This window comes from Toxorhynchites rutilus, chromosome 2, assembly GCF_029784135.1.
Source record: "Toxorhynchites rutilus septentrionalis strain SRP chromosome 2, ASM2978413v1, whole genome shotgun sequence".
NCBI lineage: Eukaryota > Metazoa > Arthropoda > Insecta > Diptera > Culicidae > Toxorhynchites > Toxorhynchites rutilus.
In genome coordinates, this window is record NC_073745.1 from 22,588,947 (window position 1) to 22,612,477 (window position 23,531).

At 37.0% G+C, this 23,531-nt stretch overlaps 1 protein-coding gene across 1 annotated transcript in view; it reads left to right on the top strand.

Annotated features, from left to right (window-relative positions):
• LOC129768226 (roundabout homolog 2) overlaps positions 1 to 23,531 on the top strand; it is a 331,824-nt gene that overhangs the window by 262,492 nt on the left and 45,801 nt on the right. Inside the window, exon 8 of the mRNA XM_055769718.1 lies at positions 12,795 to 12,916. Within this exon, the coding sequence (XP_055625693.1) occupies positions 12,795 to 12,916 (122 nt within the window). The remainder of the gene's footprint in view (positions 1 to 12,794; positions 12,917 to 23,531) is intronic.

Below are 23,531 nucleotides of genomic sequence, written 5' to 3' on the forward strand. Positions count from 1 at the left end.
CTTTGATTTACCCCATGTTACGATCAAATCACTCAAGTGTGAGTGGATATGGGCAAAATACAGAGATAGCATGGCATATCGAGGGAGAAGAGTACTGACACGTCTTAAAATTCCACACATAGAAGCTACTTTACTTGCGACCTGTGGACATCCCAAGATAAGGTAGAGTCTAGATAGACCCCCAGGTATTTGAATGAGTCAACATTTTCAATTATGTCGTCGTTCATAGCTAAAACTGGTGCTTGAGGAAGTACTTTTCTCGGTGAGCGGAAGATCATGTACTTAGTTTTTAGTAAGTACAGCGAGAGAAGATTAACTGAGAAATAATCCTGAAGCAATTATAAATCCTGATTCAGGTTTGACATGATTGTATTCAAGTTTGAATATGGATAAAATATAGCTGTGTCATCGGCAAACAGCCTGGGGGTACCAGTGAGGTTTATTTGGCGCAAATCATTTATATAAAGAAGAAAGAGTAATAAGTTCTTCAAGTCGTGTGGTCTCTTTTTCCGGGAATAAGTATGATAACTCCAGCGGAAAATGTAGTGAAAATGTGTTACCTTTGTTGGTGTGTTGATGTCCAATGAGTATGACTCAAATGATCACATTGATAAAACGCAACAATTCAAAAGATAACATTTTGCGCAGTACTCTCATTGATTTGTTGCAGATCTTTTATCCTAGTTATCTTTTTACAGTAATTACATTGTATTCTAAACAAGGCTCGCCCAAGTTCTAGAAATATTTGTTCTGTTCACTCTCGCATAGAACAATGGAAATAAACATCACAAATTGTGTGTCCATTTGAAAGTATTATCAGAGTAGCATGTGCGACTCTGCCATAGAAATACAGTTCTAGTACAGCAAATATGCCTAGGAGATCAACAGGTATCAGACATGAACAAAAAAGAACATACATAGTCAGCACTTAACAAACTGAATACACAAACAAAAATCAGGCAAAACAAATTTAGAAAAAATGCAAAACTTCAGGTATATATTTTCGATGACAAATTTTGGGAGTGGTACAATAAATTAATTTTATTCTAAACGTGATGATAAAATAGTTAAATAATAATTGCAGTCAATCTGTATGCGAATTCACTTCAATACCTAGCCAACGATTGTCTTCAAACAATGCGGTCTTCACTGATCAGTGATCAGTTCAGCAATTTATGTTCGCCACAGACGAAACTAAAGTATATTTCTTCAAAATTCAAAATTTACTTGTAATTTACAACGTATAACTCTCATTGTTTGTGATATTATCTTCGGCGAAGTTTACTTGGAATGTATAAAAGATAGCAGAGCAGATCTTTACTGACGCTGATATCACACACACCGTTTGTGCAAAGGAAGGAAGGAAGATTGAGAAAGAGAAGAATCAAAACGAAACATTGTATCGCAAGGTCCACCCCCGTGTGATCGTCCTGTCTGTACATATAAAAACAGCTGCCCCGCAGTGAAGCAATAAGTTATTTTCTAAACGTGAAGTAATTATCACCATCGACCAGAAGTAAGAATAACCAGGAAAGTAGCAGAGTACGTAACAAATTAGCAACAGAAGCGTCAGCAGTAAAAGAGTTTATATTTTCTAGCTACAGCCTGAACAAAAATATAATGTGTGTGTTTCTGCTTCGCTCGTTTACCATCCAGCTAGCGACCAGACGGCAGTGGCTTTACAAATGGCCGAAAGTTCGGTACTCCAAAATGATCTTATTGAATTAAGGGTGCCAACAGAACACGTTTTTCTGAAATAAAATTAATATTAATATTTTTGTTGCGAACGGATTCTGACGATTTACAGGGTAACTTCGATATAACGTACATTTTACTTTGAAAATTGTACGTTATATCGAAGCATAACAAAGAACTCAGAAACGTAGCTTATATTACTTTATTGTGTTGCTGTTTGAATAAGGTTAATGAATAAATTCAACTAGAAGACGAAGCAAACCTTTCCAATGATGTTTTCCTTCGTACTGTTGATTAAACTTTGTTTCATTTAGAATCCAGAATCACAAAACAGTTGTATTCCGGGATTAGTTAAAGGTACAAGACAAACTTTAGTATCAAAATACAGATAAATTACCGATCTTCCAGAAAAAAAATATGCAAAAAATTATTCCTTTGGACTTTCAAAATGTGTACGTTATATCGAGTGACGTGACGAAGTTTCCTTGTACTTACCAAACAAATCGGAAGTTCCCTAAGATTTGTTTGATACGCTATATATTACGATACCCTTGTGTGTAAAAATGTTTTAAATTGATGAGAACTAGAAGCATTCCCATTTTCTCATACATTGTTATGCTCAAGTGTGAAACTACATACCCATGCCGTCAATAACGAGCAACTTATGTAGTCACGATAATATAAACAACGAATGGGAATATTTGCTAGAGTATAAATAGTGGAATTCTGCTGAGGCGAATTTTCAGTCTCGTTCTATATTCGAAGCAACGAATATTGCTTGTTCTGCCTTGTTTTGGCGCCATCACTTTCGTTGTCTCTGGCATTGCATTCACTGCAATGCTAGACAATTGTGTGGGGAATCATCAAACTAGGCCATCGTCAAGACACCAAGAGAATAAATGTCATTCTGAAATTTTGTGTGTGATTTAGTTTCGCGTGCCAGTAGCAAAACTGTGCGCTGGTTTTAATATCCAGTCAGGAAAAAGACGACGCGATATCTAGCGTACTATGCATACTAAGCATACTGCACTCTGGCCCGACTGGCTCAGTACTTTTTATTTCATCTTATGTTTACAATTACAAGTTCTTATTTAATAATTGCATTTTGGGACGCACTAGAATCGTAGGCACGTGTTTCCATAGTGCTGACTCTGCGCGAACCCCTGTTTTTTTTAATCAATCCGCTATGTTGAACTTGCCCCTCGGAAATTCGGCAAATAAAACAAAAACTAAAGTGGGAGCGGTTCGACATAAAAGAAACTTATAAATTAAATAAGGGCGCTTCAACTGTCTTTACCAAGGATGACAACAATGATAATCGAGGCGAAGAATATTAACAATAATAGTTTCTCCTGATAAGAGAGTAAAACTATGAGAAGTGTAGTCTTACATCAACAATGCGGTCGTTTCTTGGGCACAACCCCCTATATTTTTTCAATGTTGGAGATGAAAGAACTGAATTTAAAGTGTAATTGAACACATCGTCATCATCAATGGCCGAGAGAGATTTTAAAAACACATATTGTGGTGTGAAAATCGTTGAATAATAGCGCGTCATCATAAATTTAAAAATCAACAGTTAACCAAATATTCCAGGGAGCATAGTCCCTCTACAGTCAATTTACCTGATTTATCAGCCGTACAAAATCAGCACCGATCGAACAATACCTTTTTCGTACCTTAAGATTGCAAATGCGCAAAACTGTCTACTCCTGTCAATGAAGCAGTTTCGGGCAATTATGTTTATCCAAAATGAAGCAGGAATGAATACACCTTGAATAAGAAAGATGTTTTTTTTACTGAATTGAAGTATCTGTTTAATTAATTAACTTTTCATTTTTTTCAGATTCTGCTTGTATTGATTGATTATGCTTTGTTGTTTTTAAATGACTGAATATTTCGGATTTCAGGATGAAATTTTCGCTCCAATTCGATAGACAGACATAATTCAAAAAAAAGTCCAATTTCTCAAATATAAAAGTTTAATTTTTATTCGGTTTACAATATATTCTAAAAGTTCATACCACTGCGCTCCAAGGGAATTGTCAAGCTCGAAACGCTGCACTTAATTTTTGTTAATAATCTCCGCCGTCGTCATGATTCGGTCGATGGTTTGCAAATTTTGCTTTATATTTGGCTCCATTCCGGTCCGATCTAAATTGCACTGCGCTTTCATACTTAAAAGCTCGCTGCATGTACTACTCTCCAAAGTATAGTATTCCGAATGGTGCTCGCAGCAGACAATGTCGTGAGCTTTGGGGATGATGCGTGGTAGATTGCGTGTTAGTTTTGGCATCTCTGAAGATTTGAAGACTGAAGATTGTCCCGTTTCGGATACGATGAACTGTGAGCGTTGGATCGAGAACTGAATGAGTTAGCCAGAGGCTATGTGTTTTTATGTAGAGCAGTTAGGAGTTTAGGTGCATATTTGACACAGGCAGCCCTAGCGTTGAAGCACAACCTAAAATCTACCTCGTTAATGTCGGTGTTACAGGTCTACCTTATCTACCACCCACAAGAATTTACCTGTGCGAAATGCCTATGTAAGCTAGACAGTGAACTATCAGATGCATTCAGAGCTTTGCATTCATTTAGTTCAGAAGATCTTAGCACCCAACCAGCAAAATGCCTAAGTTAACCCGTAAACTTCCGCGCATCGTCCCCAGTGTGGCCGATAGGATATGTTGCGCATTCCACTTGGCTTCCGTAACGTTGAAAAGTAGCGTTTGTGACGAATCTCATAAGCAAGTAGCCCAATTACTGTGTTACAGTTGTCAAAAGTTCGTTTGCCGCAAATGCTGTTTGGAAGAGCACTCTGATCATAAAATAACTGCGCAATGTAATAGAGGACAACAGGGAGGACTCGAGAAACTTCAGCTAAGTGGAGGAGCTATCTCACTGGGAGCAATCGAAAGAGGCATGGCGTCGTTGGGGATTCGCAGCTGTAATTAATTGGAGCTGTGTAGATAAGAGTATCGAGTGTAGCGAAGTAAATTGATCATGATATTAGAATGTAAATATTGTAAAATTAAGGTGTCACAGTAATAAATGTTTTTAAAAGTAAAGGAACGTTTTTTTTTTAATTGATAGCAACATGGTTTCAATTAGTCTCTATATATTAATTAATATCAATGTACACATTTCATTTCAAGCATGACGATCATTTTAAGAAGGAAACGGACCGAGTAAATACTTCATTCTATTTTTTTCGTTTTCTTCTGAAAAATTCGATAACGTTTGAGTAACGGAGTTAATTTGGTTCGTGGTTCGTTGGGCTTCATAAAACAATTTAACGAAAATCATGGAAAATAGAAGAGCTAATTTCTCCATCATGTGCAACATATTGGCTTCTGTCCTTCAAATAGCTACGAATAATGCTGTTGGCAATACCTCCTATGCCATATTTATCTAGTTTCTTCAGTAAAATGTCATGATTGATGGTGTCGAAGACCTTCTTTAAATCAAGGAACAAGGCACCCACCCTTTTTCTTCGAGTCTGTGTCTTCCAGAATCTGATTTACAAGTTCGACTACAGCCACAGTTGTACTACTGCCGTTACGAAACCCATATTGCAGGTTGTAAAGTATGCTATGTCTATCCAAGAAATTCACGATACGTTTCATAAGTAACTTCTCAAAAATTTTGTTGAAAACCGACAAAGTCGATATGGGCCGTTAATTATCGGTTTGGCCCGAGTCGCCAGATTTATATATTGGTATTACTTTAGCCGTTTTGAGACATTCTGGATACGAACCTGTTTTAATCATCAAATTGAAAGATTCACTGAGAATTTGCGAAAAAGGAACAACATTATTTTTAACAATTTTGGCCGGAACATTGTTAGGACCTGGGCTTTTTTTCAACTTGAGATCGTTTATCAGCAGTATAAGCTCATTCGAAGATGTTGGTTGTAGGAAAATTGAATTGGATACAGGGTTTATATGACGTAACGGATTACCCCTTCCAGTAACTATTTTCGCAGCTAAGTTAAGTCCAACATTTGCAAAATGATCATTGAATGCTTCACAAATAGATTTACTGTCAGTAATCGGAACACTATTAATATTTAATTAGAGCTTTGAAGTTTTTACGGATTTACCCATAATAGCATTCATATTTTTCCAAAATTTAGAGTGAGTTGTATTGACCAGTAGATTTTCAAAATAATTTCGCTTGGCTTGTTTCTTGGCTGAATCAAATTTTTTTGAGACGTGTTTCAAAAGCTCAGCTGCTCGCACATTATTTGGTTTTCTGCGACATTTCTTCAAATAATTAGTTTTAATTTTCATAAGTCGCCATAAGTACAAGTTCATCGAAGGGTGTGTCTTTGGTATTAACCTTTTTAGTCACAGTTTTACAACAATCTTTCAAGATAGTGTTGTAGCTTGAAATAATATTTTCTAAGCATACGTTCACATCACGAACTGTATCTATGCTATCCAAATATCTTTTGTATTCGTTCTCATTGTTCTCATGTAATTTTTTTTTTTTTATAATTCGTTTATTTGTACAGGCTCAGTTACATAAGTTTAAAGAAGCCAAACTCTCAACTATACTTTTACTATTAACATGTTTTCTTAATTCTACGGTTAATGAAATAGGAAACCGATTACTCGCGGTCGACTCGAGTTTAGAAGGGTGACACATTTTCTTTAGGAAAAGGATGAGATGTAAGGAGATTGTAACCATGTTCACACTCACACTCACACTCACTTTCACATTCATACTCACACATCACACTGAATTCTTAAACTATCCTCACATCTAATATGTATTAACAATTCAACTTATTCTAATGTTAGGGAACCGATAGCTCGCGAAGGACGAATAGGAGGAGAAAATGGGGGGGAAAGGATGTAAGAACAATCACACTCGAAGATCGATATCTTTAAGGAAAACATATATTTGGGACATGTAATCAAGGTCTAACCGAGCCAACACATCTCTCACCGGCACATTGAGCTGCCTTCCTCGAGCCCGAAGGAAGTTTTCTAAATTCGATCTGGCGACAAGATATAGCTCGCACGACCAAACAACGTGTTCGATGTCGTGGTAACCATGGCCACAAACGCAGAGATTGCTGTCGGCAAGCTTGAAACGAAAAAGCAGCGCATCTAAAGAACAGTGATTGGACATGAGTCGGGAGAAGGTCCGAATAAAGTCCCGACTCAAGTCCAGACTTTTGAACCATGGTTTGAGGCTAACCTTAGGGATAATCGAGTGGAACCACCGGCCCAATTCATCTTCGTTCCACTTGCGTTGCCAGTTAGCGATGGTATTTTTACGAACTAAAGAATAAAATTCATTGAAGGCGATTTGACGCTGATAAATATCGCCTTCAATTGCACCTACCTTTGCTAATGAGTCAGCCCTCTCATTACCCGAAATGGAGCAATGTAAAGGGACCCGGACAAAGGTAATGACATAACAGCGTCTGGATAAAGCACTCAAAATTTCTCGTATTCTCTCAAGGAAGTACGGCGAGTGCTTTTCCGGCCTCACTGAACGGATAGCTTCGACAGAGCTAAGACTATCCGTTACAATGTAATAGTGTTCAACAGGTCGTGAGGCGACGCTGTCCAGCGCCCAATGAATTGCTGCCAATTCAGCAATATACACTGAGCACGGATTACGAAGACTGTGGGAGGTGCTGAAAATTTCGTTGAACACTCCAAATCCTGTGGACTCATTCATTGAGGACCCATCTGTATAGTACATATTATCACAATTGACACGCCCATACTTTGCTTTGAAGATCGTAGGAGCGATCCTTGATCGAAGATAATCTGGAATTTCATGGATTTTCTCCTTCATGAACAGATCAAAATGTACAGAGGAATTGATGTAGTCAGAAAAACAAACACGGTTGGGAATATATGAAGAAGGATCAACCTGCATGGTGATGAATTCATGATATGAGCTCATGAATCCAGAATGAAAATTTAGCTCGATAAGCTGCTCAAAATTTCCGATCACCAATGGGTTCATAACCTTACACCGGATGAGGAACCGAAGAGATAATAAATTGAAGCGATCTTTTAGTGGGAGTACGCCTGCCAAAACCTCGAGGCTCATGGTATGCGTTGAGGGCATACATCCCAACGCAATACGGAGACAAAGATACTGAATTCACTCGAGTTTAATGAGGTGTGTTTTGGCAGCTGATTGAAAACAGAAACTGCCATACTCCATCACTGAGAGAATAGTTGTTCGATACAACATTATAAGATCTTCGGGATGGGCTCCCCACCAGGTGCCGGTAATTGTACGGAGAAAGTTTATTCTTTGTTGGCATTTTTAATCAGATACCTAATATGGGCCCCCCAAGTACATTTGGAGTCGAACCAGACCCCAAGATACTTGAATGACATAGCATGAGTGATCGGTTTACCCAAAAGTTGAAGCTTTGGTTTTGCTGGTCTATGCTTCCTAGAAAAAACCACCATCTCTGTTTTCTCCGTGGAGAATTCGATCCCTAGCCCAATGGCCCAGGTTGAAAAATTGTTCAAAGTATCTTGTAAGGGTCCTTGCAGGTCGGATTCGTTTGATCCTACGACAGACACCACTCCATCATCTGCAAGTTGTCTAAGGCTGCAATTTTGTGTAAGGCAATTGTCGATGTCGCTTACATAGAAGTTGTACAAAAGGGGGCTTAAACATGAGCCCTGAGGGAGGCCCATGTAAGAGATCCGACTCACTGCCGAATATCCATGAGAAAAATTCAAATGTTTCTCACAAAGCAAGTTATATAACATATTATTCAATAGAGGCGGCAGACCCCGAGAGTGTAATTTGTCTGACAGGACCTCTATTGAAACTGAATCAAACGCCCCCTTTATGTCCAAGAATACTGAAGCCATTTGTTTTTTTTCGGCGTAAGCCATTTGAATTTCTGAAGAAAGCAACGCAAGACAATCATTCGTCCCCTTGCCCCTGCGGAACCCATATTGTGTATCTGAGAGTAAGCCATTCGTTTCAACCCAACGATCAAGGCGAAACAAGATCATGTTCTCCAAAAATTTCCGTATACAAGACAGCATTGCTATTGGGCGGTACGAAATGAAGTCGGACGCGGGCTTTCCAGGTTTTTGAATAGCTATAACTCGTACTTGTCTCCAATCATCTGGAACAATATTATGTTCCAGAAACCGATTGAATAAATTCAACAAGCGATGTTTCGCCACACCAGGGAGGTTTTTCAACAAGTTGAACTTAATTCTATCCGATCCTGGAGCCGAATTATTACAAGAAAGGAGAGCAAGAGAGAATTCTACCATCGAAAACTCGGAATCAAGATCGCACCTATCTTGTGGTATGTCTCGAACAATTTTTTGCACAGGAGCGGAATCAAGACAAACCTTCCGTGCAAAATTAAAAATCCATCGATGTGAATATTCTTCGCTTTCATTCGTTGATGAGCGATTTCGCATGTTTCGAGCCACTTTCCATAATTTTTTCATTGACGTTTCTCGTGACAAACCTCCCACGAAATTTCGCCAATAAGCACGTTTTTTCCCTTTGATCAAATTTTTGAACTGATTCTCAAGGGCTAAATACATTCAGGGATTCCACGGTTCTTCACCTTCCGGTCGATGGTTAGGTTCTCGAAGTATCGTTTTAGTACTCTGCTGACCGTGGATTGGACGATTCCCAGCATCTTACCGATTTTGAAGATTTTGCTTGAATTTTCACCAAGAATTCATTATATCGCCAAATTAAGATAGATAGAAGTTGGTTGTCAAAGAACAAATTGTAAAGCGGTTAGAGAGCTTCAATTTGATTGATAAAAACAATCCAGATTAATAAAAAAAATCAGGATGACATTAATAATAATACATTAACAATTACTAACTTTTAACTTCCAAAACATGCAGTTGCTCGTTATTGACATTAATTTAGATGTTCCACTACTATATCCTGTATCAAATTTTCTCATCATTCAAATGAATGCAACAGAATTGTCTTCCGTAGCGTACTTTGTAATGTAGAGCCAGTTCGAGGCAACAGAGTCCGATACAAAAAAAAGTTCTATAACTCTGTCATTGTTGAAATTCGGACATATGCGTAGAAGGATTTTTTTTGTATCACCCTCTGAGAGAATCTGGATAATTTTTTTTTCATGTGAGAAAGGTATTTTCTGACTTTAAGGGGATGAATCAATTCAAATTCCTATTTTATATTTAAAAAACAAAAAAGAAAAATACATGCAAAAAAAAACGAATAAAAAAAATATTTTTTTGATTCGATTATATATAGTGAAAAGAAATCAGAAACTGTATATAATCGAGTCCGCGCTGTATTTGTTTTCGTTCGGCCAAATACATTCATCACATTCAAATGAGAAGGAACAGCGTTCGTTTGACAATGAACCCTTTCGGATCTCAGTTTACGTGGTTACCCAAATTCAAGCAATCGAGTAATGTTTTTTTTATGACGAATGGTATTCTTTGTCTTTTTTGTCGATTTCTTTCGATTGACAATGAATTTTCACCGCACTGGTCCCTGCAATCCCAGGATTATTGTAACCATGAAAGCGTTGGTTACGGTATTGAAAAAGTTATTTTTAGTAAATATTTCAATAAATCCTCAACAACTTTGCCATACATCATATTGTAATCGGACATTTGGATTGTGAGTTAAGATTTTCCAATAAAATAATGATGATAATGAATAGGCCTTTTAAAAAAAATTATTACAGGTTGTGTTCAAGACATGACCGCATTGTTGACGTAGAACTTCGCTGAAGTTTAATTCAAGTCACTTGTTTATAACTGCGGATATTATTTTATCATGCTACGAAAATTTTTAAATAACCATTCTACCAGTTTGGTCGCCCTGAAATGATTTGTTTTTTGTAGAATCATTCGACGATAATTGTTTGATGATTTATACTTGTGCTCGCAGAACAATACATGCTGGAAATAAGCGCAGCTGTCATCCTTAGCGGAAAAAGTTTTGCTACTGGCAAGCGAAACCAAATCACATACAAAATTCCAGAACGACATTTACTTTACCGGTGACTACATAATCGAAATGAACTCTATGTGCACGCAAATAATAGTTCTTAAGGTTAACTTTATTTCATAAACAAATTTTCACTTCAGAAGACTCGAAAGAGTCGAGTAGAGTCGAAAGCTATCAGCACTTCTCGTTTATTTGGTTCAACTCGCATCATATCTTTCCAACTCAGATATCAATCACAAACTATGATCCCTTTTGCTCCTATATTCCGCTTGAGATGTGACCGAACCCCACAACATGGCTTACGAATGTATCAGTTGCTCGTTACTGACAGCTCTGCTCGGGAATGCACACAAATCGGCAGAACAAATGTATGGCAAAATGAGAATGCTTCCAGTTTTCATTAATTTAAACTGTTTAGGCATTAGTAGATTGTACTGTATAGTATATCAAACGAATCTTAGATAATTTCCGATTCCATTGGTGTGCGAAGTATCAGAATTTGTTCGCGGTGAAAAATAGTTATTAACGTTAACTTTATTTCACAAAAACGTGACCTGTTTTTTGATTTGGCACCCTTCCTGAAAGAAGTAGTTCTACTTCAAAAAACTAGTCGTAATTAAAATTGGTCTTATGATAATGAAAATTGTGGTTTAGAGTAGTTGTTATCATATGTAGAATGTTTCGCCAATACCGTTCTTCGGTTGTTTTGGCGTGAAATTGCTATATGATTTTTGGGAACATTTTGCCAACCAAATAGCAACTAAACTCTAACTTACATTTTGTGCTTCGCTCTTGAAATGACAGGCGTGCATGCAAATTGTTCTAAATTTTCACAGAAGCACTCGAACGCATGTTCACCAATATAATCCGCATCATTCAACGAGGAGGGTACTACTATTTGAATAGAATAAAACAACCCAGTTTGTGTTTCAACCACCAGAGTAACCAAAATCCGCGCCTTCTCAACACTATCCCCGAATGAACCGGCGCCACCTACCGCCATTAATCATTGCGGGATAAACTTTCTTAAAATGCTCAAATAGGAACTTCCGCACTTCATGTTATTCTATGTCATACATTAATTAAAAACTTGGTCCTTGTTTTCTCCGGCGGGAGGCAAAGTTTCGAGGTTCTAAACTTCCCGAACAAGTGGTAACGGCGGTTGTTGTTTGCTTTCGCCTCACCTCCGCGTTGACGACGATAGTGCGTACCATCATCATCCCATCCCACTCAGGTGTCTCCTCCGCCAGGCCGCGTGCTGAATAAACTCACGATTCTATTTTTATTTTTCGAAAAAGCGAAAAACAACGTCGTCAGATTTCCATTGCGATAAAACCTTCCTCCCGCGCGAATACTTTGCTCGTTTTCAAGGTGGTTTCGGTATTTGTAACCGAAGAGAAAGTAGTGTTTTTCCATCTCCCTTTTATGGAAAGGACGGCATCTAATTAGCGTCACGTAGCTGGAACCGCTTGAAACCCACCAAAGAGCAGCTCGGGAGTCGGCGAATTTAAATTAAAATATAATTTGATTGTCATTTAATCCCTAGCATTGTGAGACATTCATGAGATGTGCAGAAAAAAGAAGAAAATGAACGCACATTCCTTCCAGAACAAAAAAAAAGTATTCCCACTCTGAACGAGGATATTTTTTTTTATTTCTCCTGAGCAAACAAGAACGTTCGACAGCTAAGGTACCAAATTTTCATTTTCTGTGCACTTCACCGTAGTTCTCAAAGTTTCGCGTATTAATTAAAACTTTAGTGCAGCTGATCTTACGGCCGGATTCGCTTTTTTTCTACTTGTCATTTGTTATCTCTTCGTCATTTTTTTTCTGCTGAAGGATGGGATCTCATTATATACCCTCTCATTGTATGCAACGAAGAATCGAAATAATGTCTGCCACAAAATGTAGAGCAAATAATAATTGAAATAATTTTCTCGCCTCACGCGAATTCCATTAGCATCAGCGTGTTGCATTGGGGATGAGACGAATTATCATCCCCGCTCGGGTTCACTTTGTCCAAGCGGATTATTTAAAGTATCCGGCGGTGTGTAGTGGGATTATTTTCGCATTTCGCTACGCTGGAGGTAAAAGTGCTCATTTTCTGCTGTTTTGCTTTTTTTTTCTTCTTCCAGATGCTGTGGTTCCAGAACTCGTTCCTGCTGGATCCAACGGACCGCCGGTCAATGTTCTCGAAGGGCGACAAGTACACACTGAACATTCGTAACTTCCAGCAGTCCGATTTCGGTAACTACAGGTAAGTTTGCCCTTTCGAGGACTTCCCGAGTGTTTTTTATTAGCGTTATCACCGCGCGGCATCGCACCGCTATGCTGGAGCCGAAAGCATTCTTCTTTCCCGCAGTGAAGCAGCAGCATTTGATGCAGCGTAAGCAATAGTGATTATTTAGAGCAATTTCGCCGGAACTGAGTGGCACTGACAGAACGGTGACAGCGGAGTTGATTAAGATGACGGAAGATAGTCCAACAGTTCACCAGGGGGGAAAATGGAGATAAAGTAGAAGAACAGGACCGAATGCTGATGTTTTTTTTTTGCTTCCTGTAGCTGCAGCAACTGGCGGAATGGGCTTCGCGGAGAGAAGAAAATTAAATTTCTAACGCGATAAAGCAGCGAGAACTTCCCCCCGGTAGGAAGATTTTTTTACTCCACCAGCAACATCAGCAGAGTGCGAGAGAATGTTTCATTTTCGCTGTCTGAATTTTAGGGACGGCGAAATTGCCATAGCATAGCTGGTTGATTTGCATTTCGGTATAATATTTCCACGTGGACTGTAAGTTTGAGGAGATATTGAAATTTCTGGACGGTGACGAAAGTAGGACGAGCGTCATTTTGGGGGATTTTATAATAGTGTGAGTTATTCTGAAACACACTTTAATTGCTTGTGACACGAAACAATGCTAAGATTCTTCTAAGTCTAACGGAAAATTTCCAGATGTTTTAGATGCTTTTCAAATGCGAATATGTAGGCATCTGAATTGACTCACGTCCGGTGAGAGAGTGTGCAGTATAACTACACTATACAAAGTTCATCCCCTATAACGATAAAAAACATTTTGTTGTTAACTCACACTCAGCAGTTTTCGAAACACCTATTGCATTAAGATGTTCAGAGTTGGCCTTGACAGATGGATCACAGAAGTAAAGCAATTTTGGTTTTTTTTGTGATTATATTTCCTCGGAAACTATGAATCAATGGACAAATATTTCACGCTGATATACATAGGTACATTATTATATGAGACAATGTAAGAAATTCATATGAGCGTACAATTTTAATATTTTTAATTTTTTTTAGATTTGTTTCGATAAAGAAGTAAATTCAATCATAAGAATGTGTCATCCAACTCTCAATGGTTGCAAAAATTAAGAAACACATGTTTTAGGTAAACAGTAACCAACATTTATTTTATTTTTTTTTTCATTTTTCATTTTTGTAAATGTGGGCACTTGTTTTTCAACGACTCTGGGTTAATACCTGACAGAAAATATGAATTCTGTTCCAAATTAAATATTCAATACTCATTTTGGCAATCCAGGGGGAGTGAGAAGTGAAAAGTGGCGAAATTATGTTGAATTTGGTTGCTGATTAATTTAGCAAAATTGATGTTCCGAATTGCCATTGTTGCGCGAATTGACTAAAATCTAAAAATGTTCGAGGTTTACGGTGTTCAAAATACTGACGAAATTTGAAGTCAGATTCTTGGAGAAATAAAATATACAAAATAAGAAATGGGAACTATTTCATCCGTGATATTGACAAAAACAATGAGCATTCAAAACTGTGAATATATTAAGAAGCGCCATAACACCACAACCTACAAGAAAATGCTGAAAAATAAGATTCTTATTTTATTCTATTATTCTATTGGAGGAAACTTGCTGGGATTCGTCTAGGATTCATATCCAACAAGTTTCATCCAATGTAAAGAAGTAATGTAACTGTAAAGAAGAGTTGTTTCATAAAATTTATTTAGCATTAAGTGAACAAAAATTTCCAAGATTTTTAATGGAATTTGAAACCATTTACCCTTCACATGCGAGGGGCTTAGAAGGCAAGGGGTGTAAGTGACTTGATCGATTTCTCTTCATCAACTTTTTCTTCAGTTAATAACTCAACTGCAAAAACGTTCCAATTTGAGTTTGCTATAGAATCCGATAGATGAGGCTCTGACCTGTCTTCCGCATTGTCAAATACAGCTGGGAATGTATTTGCAGCTAAGTTATGACCAAAAGAGAGAGTCGATGTAGAGAAATCGATGAAATCACTTACACCCCTTTCATTCTAAGCCCCTCATGTAACTGTTTTAAGCTGATGTCCGCTACTGTAAATCCTGTTGTAAACTCTAGAGATGATCAGTGAAATTCAAATTCTATGTTCCATGTTAAAACATTGACATTGAATTTTTGCTTACTCGAATTGTGGTACAGGTCGGACTCGATTATCCGGAGACTAGATTATCCGGAGTATTTTATTTTTGATTTTTCTTATTTTTAGACCGGAAATTTTGAATAATTTGTATAATAATCAATATGGGTATAAATTGAAATGTTTGGTTAGTAGAACACAGTTATTTATGAAAAATGCGAATCCAAAATGGTCGCCACCACAAAATGGCGCGATATATTTTTTTCATAGCCCCATCAATATGGGTATCAAATAAAAAGGCTTGACTAGTAGTTATTTATACAAAATGGCGGATTACATACTTTCTCAGAACCCCATTAATATGGATATCAAATGAAAGGGATTGACTAGTAGAACAAATTCAAAAACCTCATCAATATGGACATCAAATGAAAGTGCTCGACTGGTAGAACACAGTAGATCATGAAAAATTCAAATCCAAGATGGGCCGCAGCTCCCAAATAACCAATTACTTTTTAATGGTTTCATTCATCTCGCCCTGTTCGTATGTATTTTTGAGTGTTTGTAGGGTTGTCCCACATCAATTGAAATTTCACCCCGTTCCTGAACACTAATTGATCTGAAATTTGGAACATACCTTTAATTCTACTGTCATTTTAAAACTGCGTATTCCATGATCCTGAAAAATTCAGTTTGGCCGCCACTAAAAATGGCTGAATAGCTTGATTTGTAGATTACACTACATTATGAACACAATAAATTCGAAAAGGTCGCCGACTATGTATTTTTTGCAATCCCCTCAATGTTGGTATCAAGTGAAATTATTCGACTAATAGAATACAGTACATCATCAAAATACCACGAAGAAAGTTAGGTAAGAAATAAAAATTTAAAAAAGTTGAATGGTTTTATTGTAGAGAAGTATATTAATAATACAGATAATCTACTAAAAACTAGAAAAAAAAATAAGTAAAAAACTTTTAAGTTAAACAGTTTAATGTACTAAAAGCTAGAAAGTAGACAGACAAGTAGCACTTAGTATTTATCATATCAGTTCCTTCATTATTCTAGGGCAATGATGTGACTAAAATAAAATCGTGGGGTGAATTATGAAACAAATAACTGTGGATAATGGAAATCCAACGTTTATTAATGTTGTTTATTATATTTTGTGTTCTCCAAATCAAGTCATTCAGCCATATTTTAGCGACGGCCAAATTAAATTTTTGAAGATCATGGAATACGCAGTTTTATAATGACAGTAGAAATCAAGGTGTCTTCTAAGTTTAAGATCAATCAGTCAACAGGTACGGGGTCAATTTTCTATTTATAAGGGACAACCCTACAAACATTCAGTCATACAAACAAACAGGTCAAGCTGAATGAAAACATTTAAAAAGTAATTAGTTATTTGGCGACCGCGGCCATCTTGGATTTGGATTTTTCATGATCTGCTATGTTCTACTAGTCGAGCACTTTCATTTGATATCCGTATTGATGAGGTATTGGAAACAAATATTTTTGTGGTGGTGAGCATTTTGGATTTGCATTTGTCATAAATAACTGTGTTCAACTAGTCAAGCCCTTTCATTTGATACCCATATTGATGGGATTTTGAGAAAATATGTACATAATCCGCCATTTTGTAGCGGCCGCCATCTTGGATTTTCAAGATCATGGAATACGCAGTTTTTTAATGACACCAGAAATAAAAATGTTTTCCAAATTTCAGATCAATCGGTCAACAGGGTTAAAGGGTTAAATTTCTTTTAATGTGGTACAGCACTACAGACAAAGTTACAAAGTTACAAAGTTACAAAGTCACAAACATACAAACCGGTCAAGCTAAATAAAACTGTTTAATAAATAAGTACAAATCACAATTATATTACATTTACCGATAGAATATTCGTGTTTTTTATGATTCAATTATGTGCTCCCTTGGCCGAGTGGTTAGCGTCATAACTAACATGCCGGGTGTTCGGGTTCGATTCCCGTTCTGGTCGGGGGATTTCTTCGTCAAAGAAATTTCCTCCGACTTGCACTGTGATCACGCGTATTCTAGAGCTTGCCACTCAGAATGCATTCAAGGCGTGTTATTTGGCATAGAAATCTCAACTAAGTACTAATAAAAATGACGCAAGTAATACTACGTTGAGACGGCGAAGTTCCTCTAGGAACGTTAGTGCCATTGAAGAAGAAGATGATTCAATTATCCGGAGTGAAAAAAAAATCAATACTCGGGATAATCGAGTCCGACCTGTATTATGGTGCATGAAGGCAAAATTGTTATCCGTTATGTTCACTGAAAATGTATAAGAAAACAGACCAACAGCTCCACATAGCTGTCTGGATTTATTCTTGTGAAAATCACTGGTATAGAGTTTTCTTTTTACGTGAAAAAGTGTCCTTAAGGCTGCCTACCCTAAAATTTCTGAGCTATTTATTCGAACAGTTCCCGCAGCAGTACGGACCATCAAGCTTAACTTTTTTTTGTCAAAAAAACCTTTTCATCCCTTTCTGTGTGTGTCATCTTTCTTTCTGTCTGTGTGAATCTGTTGGGGTCTCCAGGGTGCCAATGAATGTATGTTATAAATTCGACCTTAAACCGACCTGTTTTGACGTAGGATTACGTCTTTCGGGAACATATTGGGGTACAAATTGAAAATTGAAAATCGAAAATCGATTACGTCGTGAAAATTGTCCAATTTCAAACGCTTATTGCTCAGTCATTTCATGATGGATTGATGACATTTTTGCGTCAATCGATTTCGGTACTCCATAACAATTTTTTAAATTGAAGAAAATTATATATATCATGAAAATAACCATTGAACAATTAAAAAATCTCCACCCATATCCTAATGGAAATACCCACTTCTGATTGGTCGAAATTGACGACACATGCGGCGAGTCCCTAACAGAGACATCAAAACCAATCTGCCTGGGGGAAATCGGTATTGCAAATACATGAAAGTAGGACGAGCTTTTGTTCCTATCGAAATGTGTTCCCTAACAGAGACATCAAAACCAAGGTGCTCGGGGAAATCGGCAATGCAAATATATGCAAGTCGGGGGTTGCTCCATGAAATGTCATATCAATGACCGATCGTTTATTGTGAAAAATGTAGCACAAGTGTAAGTGTAAAATTGTATATGGTAGCAGTTGTGCTACCATATTAATTAATTAAATTAAATTTTAATTAGACTAACAACACCTAATACTATATATAGAGGATATGGGAAATCACTTTTTCGAATATTTCTTCACTTTTCCAATTTTTCTCGCCGTATAAACTTCCTTCGGGTGAAAATGAACACAAAAAACAGACAGCTTGATCTAAACGACCCGTTCTCGAGCGGGAACACACCTTGGTTTTTAATTTTAGGAAATTGAAATAAATCGTTTCATATCAAGTCATTCTTAGATATGAAACGATTTATTTTAATTTCCTAAAATTAAAAACCAAGGTGTGTTCCCGCTCGAGAACGGGTCGTTTAGATCAAGCTGTCTGTTTTTTGTGTTCATTTTCACCCGAAGGAAGTTTATACGGCGAGAAAAATTGGAAAAGTGAAGAAATATTCGAAAAAGTGATTTCCCATATCCTCTATATATAGTATTAGGTGTTGTTAGTCTAATTAAAATTGAATTGGGTTGAAGAAACACTCAGAAAGTAAAAATTATAAAAAAGAATACCTTTTCCATTTCAAATATGTTTTCTCTAATTAAAGTAACATGTTTTTACTGATGCTGCACATACTGAACATACGCTGCAGATTCACCAAAACAGTGGTAATATTTATTTTGCCGTCTCTTTTTTTCTTATCTCTACAAAGACTTTTGACGACCGTTAGATTTTTAACCGTATTTATTTGATTTTTTGAGGCATAAACAATAAATTCTCTAATTAATCATAAAAAATCAATTTCAATAGGAGACGTTGAGAGTCAGATCAGTGATGATAAACTTCATATCCATGGGAATTGGTACCATGTTTTCCATCCTTCTTCTTGAATCCCTCCTTGTGTTCATATTCCTCCGAATTACCATTGTCTTTTTTATATTCCTTATGCTCACTGTCATACTTCCCACCCTCAGCGTAACCCTTATTGGAATGTCCTTTATCCGCATGTGCCTCCTCCTTGTGTCCTCCCTTCGCATGCTGTGCTTCGTCTTTCGAAAATTCTTTGTGGGTGTATCCATACTTATTGTAATGCCCGCTATGATCGGCCGTGTCGTAGAAGGTATGTTCCTTCTTCAGCTCGTCCTTGTTATAAACATTGTGGAACCCGGTCGTTTTGGAGCCCTTTTTGTGGTACTTATTCTCTCCATGCTTTCCTCCACTCGTGTGATGTGCCTCATCGTGATGATCGTGGTAGGTGGAAGCTTCATCGTGGTGGGCCTTCTTCCGACCACCTTCCTCGCCGTACGATTGTTCATGATCTTCCTTATCGTAGCTACCCTTTTGACCCACATCGAACTCGTGATGTTTATCGTAACCTTTTTCGCCCTCTACGCCACTCCAAGCATAATGGTGTTCTCCTTGGGACTCTCCCGATTCTTGGTGGTACTTCTCTTCATCTTTGTGCGCCGCTTTTGGTTCTTCCTCTTCGCTATCCTCTGCTCTGATGGCCTCTTCCGAACTATCGGTGTGTTGCCCAAGATTATTATCAGCCTGGATCGCCTCACTTTTGTAAATTGACGGGAACTCTAGCCTTGCCCGTTCCACGGAAGGACTCTTGAACATTAGCTGGCCTGGAAGCGCGTCGAAACTCCGATAAATATACGAAATGGAATGCGGTGCTGTACCGGCCGCAGCCATAGCCAAAGCACAACCAGCTACCACTAGCAGCTGTTTCCAATTCATGATTTGCATGATTATGTCTTGCCACTGTTTAGTGATGCACTCTCTCGAACAACTGACTAAGATCACTCTCCAGTGGATTGTTTTATATCGACGGTGATTATGTTTACGTGGTTCCACCCGACTGAGCACCGCTACGCCTGTTACGGTCGAGCTTTGGAACCGCGGGGTAAAATTTAACACTGTTGCTTTCGTTTTCAAAGCACCGTTGCTGCTGCACCTTGCATAGCCTTCAGCATGTGCCATGCAAAATTCAATGCGCTAGCGAAAACCATGCTGATCTTGAATCGGTACGATGACTTACCTACGGCATTTAAAGAGACAATTTGTCGCCCGTATCTAATTTCTAAGGTTAAGGTTGCTGCAGATCTCTACATCTCGGTTCCAGACATTGACAGCCACAGCCCATTCACGGTTCACCCGCATTGTGTCTCGAGTGATCGGCTTGAATAATAAAATTTTCTTGAAAAACCTAGAACTTTTTCGAACTTTATTTTCTCGAAACCATTTGAAGTGTAAATTAAACATCTGGTACGCACCAAGAACCAACATAACCCACCGAAAATATTGAATTTGCTCTCATCCGTGAATATTGAATTATGTCAGAATTCTGGTTCAGATTTAACTAAGTATTTTTGGGCGTATTACAATCGCTTTTTCTTGTTTTTAAGAAGCATAATGTTCCTGAAAATCTGTACTATAATTCTAAAACTTCAGAAGAAAATACTACAAAATTTCTATTTCATCATCTCTGCAGTAGCAGAACCCTGGAAGTTCTTCTCAAAAAAGCAATGTGTGATTATGCTGGACACATATTTTTAACTGTTTAGACAATTATTTGCCATTAGTTCTTTGAAGATGTTTTGAAGTATATGAGGGTTATATAAAAAACACTAACCTACCAGAGCGGTCAAATGACCGCTTTTGAAACTTCAATAAAATTGATGAATTTCACTTTCGGTTTCTGTTTCCACTTACTGCATGACTTTTTCTATGTTATAAAGCTACCTTTCTTTCGATTTCTATATCTCTCCTTTCTTGGGTTTTCCTTAAAATCACATGTACACTAGCGTTGGCTACCATGAGCGGTGTTTTGACCGTTGGATAATATATGAGTATTTATTTTTTTTTTTGCTTTGTAGTTCTGAGATTACTATCAATTTTTCCAATTGTTATTCAATATATTCTATATGCTTGTGTTCAGATGGTTTCATACAGAATATAGAGCGTCGACCGGTGATAAACCATGAGGTACAATAACGATCATTCAAATTCGAATACTGGCGTTGTACAAATATTTGTGCCTTGAATGCAATATTGAAATTCGTCGTTTATACTTGGTCAATGAATAAATTGAAATGATGCGTAATAATTTTTGTATTTTATTATTGGTGGATTATCTAAACACAAATACTGAATTTTTTTCTTAAGATGACAATACAAAGGAAGTATATGGGAGATATAAATGACATCAGCGAACTACGCTTTGAAAGAGATGAAAAGCATTGGAAGCACATGTAGGGGTCGAAGTTTTCCTCTAGCTCTGAGAACGAATGTGGACCACATTGTCAAGTAAATTGTCGTGATATTGAAACCGATGATTGTCAAAGAATACAACAAGATGTTGGACCTTGAAATTCTCCGCTTTATATCATTTCCAGAAAAAAACGTCCAATGGAATTTGCAAAACCCAATATTATGAAAGTAAAAAGTGGATTTTCGTTGATATTTGACTAACGCATTTAGAATCCTATAAGAATGTGCACAGAATCAGAAGTATGTCGAGTTTTAGGATCCGAATCGAGACCTACTTCGTAAATAAATGCTTCTGCGAGACTCATAGTCAATTTTGTTTTGCACCTGGTGCATATCGAACAAGAAATTTATCCATATCTTTGGAATAAGAAATGAGGTCTTGCATTCTTCTCATGAACAAAGAATAGAGATTGTTTCTAGGAAATTATGCGATTTATTCGTTTTGATAGAAGAGATGAGTGAATCCAGCATTTGCAGACTGACTAATTTGCCCCATATCGAAGGTGTGACATACAAAATAGCCAGAACTGTTACAAACCAGTTGAAAACGCTGTTGCGTATACTGGTTTTCAGATTTTCGTGAAAAATTGTTTTTTTTTGTTGGTTACCGCCAAACATTAGATCCCTATTTTTCTATTTTTCCATTAAGGTGGCCCTTTTCTATTTTGAGATGGTTCAAAAAATTATTTTTTTTCTCCTTCTCTCCAAAAATGACTTTTTCAAAAATTTATAACTTTTGAAGTACTGAACCGATTCCAATGATCAACATATCAAATTAAAAGCACTAGTTCATTGCATTGCCTCTTTGAAAAAAATATTATACTTGCAAGAAAACTTAATTTTGTTTTTATGATTATTGATTGTATTTGTTTTTTACAGTTTGCATGGTCTCGGGACCAAGGGCGCTATACATGTTTTATATTTTTTCTTGAATGCTGAGGTTTTTTTTTAACTAAACCTATCCTAAGATCAGAGAAGCGTTATTTTTTTCACTCCAATTGTTTTTTAATATTAACCGATGGTTCGAAAAATCTATTTTTACTCATTTTTTCCACCACAAAAATTCATAACTTTTGAACTATTGCACCGATCCAGATGATCGATATATCAAATTAAATCCAATAAACTATTCTTGCTTAAAATATAATATACATGGGAAAAAATAGAATTTTGTTTTCGTAATTATTGGTTGGGATTGTTTTTCATAGTACATGGTTTCGGGACCAAGGGCACCATATTTTTTCTATATTTTTTCACATAACATATCTCTGATATATAATATCAGAGAGGTGTCTTTTTTCGTTTATGGGTTATGATTTGTTGACATCTTTTCAGTTTTCGTTCAATATTCCTATTCCTATGCGACTATACTACATATAAGCAACTGGAATCCATTTTTTACGCAAGTATGGTATTTTTTCAAAGAAAACCAATTCATTGGCTTCAAATTGATATATTGATCATGTAAATTTTTTACATAACATATCCAAGGTAGTTCGAAAGTTATGATTTAAAAAAAAGATATTTTTGGAAATAAAAGAGGAAAAATGATTTTTCGTACCATCTGTTACGGCCCAGGCCGAACAATCGTAGTAAAAAAACACATCTTGTTTTTGAGGCACTTGATTTACGAAAAAAAAACTATACACCACTTAACACTAAAAATACAAACATGGAAAAACTGCAATCCAGAGGCTGAGGCGAATGAACTGCAAAGTTTAAAGCCTCTCAAAAATAAAGAGTGGAATGGAATAAGAACAGTGTCAGTCGCAAATAAACCTTCGATAGTATAGGTCAGCTCTGACTATATTCGATTTCATCCTCTCTCTACATCATCATCGGGTAGCCAGTCTACTCTTAGCTCTTCATTGCTCTGGGACTCCGCTCAGAATCTATCTGGGCGGGGACACCATCGGTTAACTTTGAAACATTATATCTCAAAAACGAAAAAATAACATCTCTAATATCGAAATATGTTATGTAAAAGAACCTCAACTTTCAGAAAAAAGATAGCGCCCTTGATCCCGAGACCATGTAATCTATAAAAAACTAAAACAATCAATAATTATAAAAACAAATTCCAAAT